The sequence below is a fragment of the Triticum dicoccoides genome, chromosome 3B (assembly GCF_002162155.2).
Source record: "Triticum dicoccoides isolate Atlit2015 ecotype Zavitan chromosome 3B, WEW_v2.0, whole genome shotgun sequence".
Classification (NCBI taxonomy): Eukaryota; Viridiplantae; Streptophyta; class Magnoliopsida; order Poales; family Poaceae; genus Triticum; species Triticum dicoccoides.
This window is the reverse complement of record NC_041385.1, coordinates 647,215,556-647,223,580: the sequence shown is the minus strand read 5'-3', so window position 1 is coordinate 647,223,580 and position 8,025 is coordinate 647,215,556. Positions and strand designations below refer to the sequence as shown.

Here is an 8,025-nt window from a genome sequence, read left to right as displayed (position 1 = left end):
GACGAGGTTGGACAAACGCTTACTTTTGCCAACTATGCGTCAGAAGCCTAGAATCCTCGTGTCACCTGTTTTGGAGCTGCCAGGAGTCCGGAAGGGTTTGGGCCGAGCTGGGGCAACGACATGGCTGCTCCGCGCTAACCCCGGCTGCTAGCTGGCGCCATAGCAGCACCTCCACGATCGTGCAAAGCATCCTTGAGCAGACACCCCACCAATGGCACAAGGGAGTGCGGACACTATGGTTGCTGGCTTGCTGGGAAATCTGGCAGGAGAGAAATCACTGCACTTTCCGGTAGCACCTGCCATGCGTGACGAGCAGCGCATCAGGGACATCATCAAGTTATGGAGATCCACAGGAGCAGTATGCATTGTGAGCCCCTTCGGGGACCCCCCTTGAGAGATAAACCCTTCTGTTCTAGGGTTCTTGGCCGTGTGTGGCAAACCCTAAAACACCGATCCTAGGATCTTCACCACCATTGATGTTTTTTCACGCTGCTTCCTGCTATGATTAATGAAAATGCCAGCAATTGCTGGATCTTTCAAAAAAAAATCCTCATCGCTACATAAAACCACTTCGGAATAGCCAAAACTGCTTTGGAACATTTGGAGGTGTGGTGTACTGTGTACATAGTTTTGACAATTTAATAAGTACTGAGTGAAGTTTGGTTGTGCAATTTGCACCGAGAAAACAGTTTCAAAAACGTAGTAGTACCACACATTTATTAAGCTAACGATCTGACTTACAGATTAAGCAAAATATGCAATTTCTGTACTGAGCGTCATTTTGTTTTACTATAAACAATTTATTGCTAATCAAACGTCTGCGTTTGAATTTGACACAAATCACTGTGGGCTCTGCTTTTTTTTCTTTCTTTCCTTTTTACATCTGCGGGCTCTGCTTTTGGACGCCAGAACAAAAAATTCCACGGAATCGCACGGGACATGACGCGGCGTCTCCCCATTTACTACTCGGGGAGACTGAGCACGACCCGTCGTGACGCAGACACAGACACCGTTCCAACCCCGTCGTCTCGTCTTTTCGCCATCTCTTCCCCAACCCGACAAGCGCGCAGCAAGTGTTTTCTTCCCCCCTTCTCTCCTCCGCCGGAACTCTTTCTAGCTCGGCATTGGGACTGCGCACTCCATCGCGTCCACCCCCTTCCTCTCCCCCCTTCTGCGGCCTGCAGGTATGGATCAGGAGTCCACTTAAAAATCCAGCACGTCCACCCACCTCATGCGTCGTCGGTAGGAGCATATTTCCAATCTCTTTAGGCTCTACCAACCTTGGATTCTTCCCGGGTCTCTCGCTGCTTCCCGTGATCGGCCGCATTGTGTTCTGGCCGGGGTGTCCTTGGACCTGCTTTGGAGTGGTCTGCGGTCCGCGAGAGTGGTAATTAGTGCGCGCTTTCGGCGTTCCTTGTTTGCTCCTGCCTCTATCTGTGCTCTTCTTGTCTGGATTTGGTGGCGTGCGAGCAATTGTACTGATCTCGTCTCCTTTTCTCCGTGGATTGTTTGTAGGTTTCTACTTCGAGAAAGTGGCCTTTTTTCCGTGGGGCGCAATGGCGAACGACGGCGAGCTGTCGGCGGTCGCCGCCGCCGCCGCCGAGCCTGACTTGGAGCAGGGGCGCGTCCTCGCCGCCGGCGGCGGTGGAAGGCGGCTGAGCGGGGAGAACTCCGGGGAGGAGGAGGGGGAGGGGAGCCAGCGCTGCTCGGACGCCGAGGACCGGTCATGGCACTCGCGCCAGAACTCCGCCGCCCTCGAGGACCGCGCCTCGACGTCCGCGTCCGCCCGCTCCGGCGCCGGCGCAGGGGACGGGGACAAGGAAGGCGAGGCCGCGGCCGGGCGCGACAGGAAGTCGTGCGTGTCGGAGTGCTCGCTGGACGACGTCGACCTGGAGGCCGGGCCGGCGGCCGAGATCACCAAGGCCAGCCCCGACAAGGACGAGATGAACTGCCGCATCTGCCACCTCGGCCTCGAGAGCGCCGCCGCCGAGTCCGGCGGCGGCATCGTGCTCGGCTGCTCCTGCAAGGACGACCTCTCCTGCGCCCACAAGCAGTGCGCCGAGACCTGGTTCAAGATCAGGGGCAACAAGTAAGCCCATCCATCTGCTCCCCCACTTCCATTTTTCTTACTTGGATAATGGGGTGCCATGAGCTGTCAGTGTTCATGCACAACAACGGAAATAAAAATGTTTTCTAAGGTGAGTTCGGTAAAACTGCAAACCTGTCATCGTTTTGTTTATCAGGATAGATGCCTGCAAAAGATAACATCTGGATGCTTGAACACGATTGAGGAATCTCTAGCAGGAACACGATTGACGAATCCTTAGCATTATTTAAGTAGGTTACAAGGAGGTGAGAGGGGACAGTGTAAAAGTTGAGTATGATCGAACAGTATGCTATAGTAAAAGGCTTAGGAATCCCGGTATGATTGGTAAAGTCAGATTCCTTCTTCCGGCCGCCTTTTCTTGCAGATTCTTGTGTAATTCTCCTGATATCCGTAAGTGGAAGTGTTCACCTTTCTGTTTGATTTTTGTGGAAATGCCTTTGTGGTGGTTAGATTCTAGAGGGGCTGCTATTGTGTCACCTTCCACTAGGTATACTTCATGAGAATTGGGCTACAATCACAACTCACTGCTCTATGGGTGTATTTGACTTTTGCCCAATATTGCACTACCAAAAGTTTTGCTAGCCAAAATATTGGTCAAGGTTTTGCTTATCCATTAGTTGACATTGTCGGAAAAAATAAAGCAGAATTGGCATGTGAAAAAGTTGGTAACAATACCATAAGGACCAACTTTTTTGGTCATAGCCAGCATATTGGTAAGGTAAAATTTGGTTACACAATCTAAACATACCCTAAGCCAAAATGGTCACCATCTTCTTGTTGGGGGCAAAAGGAGGGTTCCGTTGAGATCACATGAAGGTTTTTCTTTGAGTTCATGTCAGAAATTTGAGAAGTGCGCAAAAGTTATAAGCAGTGCATGTTTAGCAGGAACAATTACTCCCTCCGTCCGGAAATACTTATCATCAAAATGGATAAAAGGGGATGTATGTAGATGTATTTTAGTGCTAGATACATCTCTTTTTATCCATTTTGATGACAAGTATTTTCGGACGGAGGGAGTATTTAGCAGCTGCCTCGTTCAAGTTTTCAGAATTAAACATGTTCCACACTGTTTTCTGAGAGCAAATTTCGCCCATTGTCCTTACAACGATGCTAATGAATTAGTGCAGGAATTCTATTTGACAATGGTAGTAAAAACGAAGTGGGAAGAAGATGAAGGCGATAGAACAGCTGTAAAAAGAATGGGGCTACATATTCTAATCTGCGTACAATAACTTCGGAACGTGATATCATCTTTAAGCAATTACTTAAATATGCCTTTTGGAGTGCAAGCTTCATCGAAAAGATAGCAACAAGAGCCTCTTTAAAATTTAAATGCAAAGAATCGGAATGGATAGGCAACCTATTTTCTGTCTGACTACATTACTGTCTTAATGAAGCTATTCTAGTGAGGGCTATGCCGTCTTTTGCCGAAAAAACCTTTTCTCACATGTGATCTTATTACATCGGCTAATGTTTTGGTTGAATTTGTTAAATGCGGAAGATCTTTTACCTTGATATTTGTGTTGTTTTTGCATAGAAGCAAAGACACTATTGAAGTGAGACCATGTTTATTTAGTTTAAGAGTCAAGAAAAAAATTGGAAGTTACTACAGCTCCCTGACCAAATCACAAACATATTATTAGTGTCATCTATTGAGTTGATATTTCCCTTCGATCTGAATTCAGATGTAACTGGCTTAGGCCTTTCCACTGCCTACTGTACTGTCTAGTGGTTCAGTGCGATATTGCTATTGTCCGTGCGTTACCCTCTGAAGGGACATTAGCAAAATTGCATTTCATCATTTTACTCTTGAGATATAAGCATAACCTCGTTTCGTGTTATTTGAATGTGGGTAAATTTATTGAAACATGTCCCTGTCTTTTCTTGTCTTAGGATCTGCGAAATCTGCGGCTCGACAGCGTGCAACGTGGTTGGTTTCGGTGACGCGGAGTTCATGGAGCAGTGGAACGAGTCAGGCAACTCCGCAGCTACCCAAGCACCGGCGAACGAGACGCGGAGGTTCTGGCAAGGCCACCGGTTCCTCAACTTCCTCCTGGCCTGCATGGTGTTTGCCTTCGTCATATCCTGGCTCTTCCACTTCAACGTCCCCGGATGAGCCTCGTCGCGCTGACTTGTTAATAAAAAGAGCTTCAAAGACGTTGCCACTGGCAAAATGGTGGGTGTGTCGGGTCAAAAACTTGAAAAGCAATCTGGGTGGAAGTGAGCCGAAGAGCTGGGCGATCATTGTTGAAGTGGAGGTGAAATATTGGTGAATGGTGTTGTTAGTTTTGTAGAAAGTTGGCGGTGTTGCGGCCAGCAGAGACGGAAGAGGCAAATTTATTTGGGAAAATGGGGGCATGGTGCGCATCATGCTTTGTGATTCTCATGCTGGGTTGCTTAATTAAATATTGTTAGCAAGGTTTGAACAGGTCCGGCGTTGATGTTCTTGTCAGATGTTCTCCGTTTGCCTCCGTATTTTCTTCTTGCAACAGAAGCGGCGCATGTTGTGTTTCTCAACCAACTTTTATTAGCGACGTGATGCACCCCGGCTGAGAGATTTTCCGGTGTAAAAATGACCCAACGTTTATGCAGCAAGTACTAGTAAGGTGCAGCCAGGGGGATTCAGGGAGGACTGCATGGGCACCCAGCATGAGTCAATAGCAGCATATCTCACTTTTATTTTCGCCACCCGTCACCACATGTGACAGCGGCGAGGATGCCATGCGATGCCACTTGTGGCGCCGCAGGCTGCACATGTCATTCAGTGCACACACGCGGGGCATGAAGCCTTCACCGTTGCTGCACATGGTCGCAGCATGCGGCACAACGAGATGGTGAACACCAGAATGAACTACAAGCTCCTGGCCTCAACCACGACCTCTGCCTTTTCATGGAGGCCTTGTTCGGTTCATTCAGATTTGAAAGGGTTTGGAGGGGATTGTGAGGGATTAAATCCTCTATAATTCAAAATTCAGCTCAAGCCCCTCTAATCCTCTCCAACCCCTTTTGTGGAAGGGATTAATCGACGACTAATTAATTGAGGACCGCATATACTCAGGTAGCTGAAAAATATTTCAGCATCGGTTACTTTCTCTCTCGATCGTCTGATCAGCACATACAAGGTGTTATAAGCGACCGAAGATTTAAGACTGTTCTACAAATCCGACGCCTGATTTTCAACCATGAAAAATCGAATGTCTTTCAGGGCAAATTATGTCATCGAGGATGGCAAGTTTTGTTGACGAGCATTGCAAATCCGTCTCAGTTTATTTTTTGCCAGGAAATTGCTGTGCTTGCAAACTAAATTTGCATTCATCGTGCCAATATAAATTGCCATGAGAAACGTCAGATTTGCCATGCCTAAAAATCTGAAGTCAGAATTTTAGCGTTATGAAGATTTATATGCAAGGTGTGACAAAATGTAAGGCTTATAGTCTGTTTTGCATAAAGCTGGTTTTTACATACTTCTACTTATCAGTCGTTTTTATTACTCTTTAATTGACTATTTTAAAAGTGAACCGCTTCCAATTAAATCGGGTTGCCTATGAGAACCCAGGATCAGAGGGTTACCTTGCTTGTTGCCATGAGAGCCCGCATGGATCGTGGTTTCATATAAACTCATTTCGTATTAGTCATTTGGGATGGTGAGATATTTGAGATGATAAGATCTTTCAGAGGTTGCAAATCCAGTTGCTCGAAATTGTTCATAACTAGAAACACGGCTAAGAAGTTCTGGGAAGGCTTGGAAGACATGGTTAGGAGTGTACCGATTGGTGAGAAGCTCTTCGTAGGAGGAGACCTCAATGGCCACGTGGGTACATCTAACACAGGTTTTGAAGGGGCGCATGAGGGCTTTGGCTATGGCATCAGGAATCAAGAAGGAGTAGATGTCTTAAGCTTTGCTCTAGCCTACAACATGATTGTAGCTAACACCCTCTTTAGAAAGAGAGAATCACATCTAGTGACTTTTAGTAGTGGTCAACACTATAGCCAGATTGATTTCATCCTCTCGAGAAGAGAAGATAGGCGTGCGTGCCTAGACTGTAAGGTGATACCTAGGGAGAGTGTTGTACCCCAGCATAAGCTGGTGGTTGCTGACTTCCGCATTCGGATTCGTGTCCAGCGGGATAAGCGTGCCAAGGTCGCTAGAACGAAGTGGTGGAAGCTCAAGGGGGAGGTAGCTCAGGTGTTCAAGGAGAGGGTATTTAAGGAGGGCCCTTGGGAGGAAGGAGGGGATGCGGACAATGTGTGGATGAAGATGGCGACTTGCATTCGTAAGGTGGCCTCGAAGGAGTTTGGAGTGTCCAGGGGAAGGAGAAGCGAAGATAAGGATACCTGGTGGTGGAATGATGATGTCCAGAAGGCGCTTAAAGAGAAGAAAGATTGCTTCAGACGCCTATACCTAGATAGGAGTGCAGACAACATAGAGAAGTACAAGATGGCGAAGAAGGCCGCAAAGCGAGCTGTTGGTGAAGCAAGGGGTCGGGCATATGAGGACCTCTACCAACCGTTAGGCACGAAGGAAGGTGAAAGGGACATCTATAAGATGGCTAAGATCCGGGAGAGGAAGACGAGGGATATTGGCCAAGTCAAATGCATCAAGGACGGAGCAGGCCAACTCTTGGTGAAGGACGAAGAGATTAAGCATAGATGGCGGGAGTACTTCGACAAGCTGTTCAATGGGAAGAATGAGAGTTCTACCATTGAACTGAATGACTCCTTTGATGAGACCAGCATGCGTTTTGTGCGGCGCATCCAGGAGTCTGAGGTGAAGGAGGCTTTAAAAAGGATGAAAGGAGGCAAGGCGATGGGCCCTGATTGTATCCCCATTGAGGTGTGGAAAGGTCTCGGGGACATAGCGATAGTATGGCTAACCAAGCTTTTCAATCTCATTTTTTGGGCAAACAAGATGCCAGAAGAATGGAGACGGAGTATATTAGTACCAATCTTCAAGAACAAGGGAGATGTTCAGAGTTGTACTAATTACCGTGGAATTAAGCTGATGAGCCATACAATGAAGCTATGGGAGAGAGTCATTGAGCACCGCTTAAGAAGAATGACAAGCGTGACCAAAAATCAGTTTGGTTTCATGCCTGGGAGGTCGACCATGGAAGCCATTTTCTTGGTACGACAACTTATGGAGAGATATAGGGAGCATAAGAAGGACTTGCATATGGTGTTCATTGACTTGAAGAAGGCCTATGATAAGATACCGCGGAATGTCATGTGGTGGGCCTTGGAGAAACACAAAGTCCCAGCAAAGTACATTACCCTCATCAAGGACATGTACAATAATGTTGTGACAAGTGTTCGAACAAGTGATGTCGACACCGATGACTTCCCGATTAAGATAGGACTGCATCAGGGGTCAGCTTTGAGCCCTTATCTTTTTGCATTGGTGATGGATGAGGTCACAAGGGGTATACAAGGAGATATCCCATGGTGTATGCTCTTTTGCGGATGATGTGGTGCTAGTTGACGATAGTCGGACGGGGGTAAATAGGAAGTTAGAGTTATGGAGACAAACCTTGGAATCGAAAGGGTTTAGGCTTAGTAGAACTAAAACCGAGTACATGATGTACGGTTTCAGTACTACTAGCTGTGAGGAGGAGGAGGTTAGCCTTGATGGCCAGGTGGTACCTCGGAAGGACACCTTTCGGTATTTGAGGTCAATGTCGCAGGAGGATGGGGGTATTGATGAAGATGTGAACCATCGAATCAAAGCCGGGTGGATGAAGTGGCGCCAAGCTTCTGGCATTCTCTGTGACAAGAGAGTGCCACAAAAGCTAAAAGGCAAGTTCTACAGGACGGCGGTTCGACCCGCAATGTTGTATGGCGCGGAGTGTTGGCCGACTAAAAGGCGACATGTTCAACAGTTAGGTGTGGCGGAGATGTGTATGTTGAGATGGATGTGTGGC

At 47.5% G+C, this 8,025-nt stretch overlaps 1 protein-coding gene across 1 annotated transcript; it reads left to right on the top strand.

Moving 5' to 3' along the window:
- The first annotated feature begins 980 nt into the window (after positions 1–980).
- On the top strand, positions 981–4,535 carry LOC119277609. The gene is made up of 3 exons (XM_037558892.1): positions 981–1,387; positions 1,516–2,089; positions 4,001–4,535. The coding sequence occupies exons 2-3, from the start codon at positions 1,557–1,559 to the stop codon at positions 4,221–4,223; spliced, it is 756 nt and encodes a 251-aa protein (XP_037414789.1). The 5' UTR covers positions 981–1,387; positions 1,516–1,556; the 3' UTR covers positions 4,224–4,535.
- Positions 4,536–8,025: the final 3,490 nt, after the last annotated feature.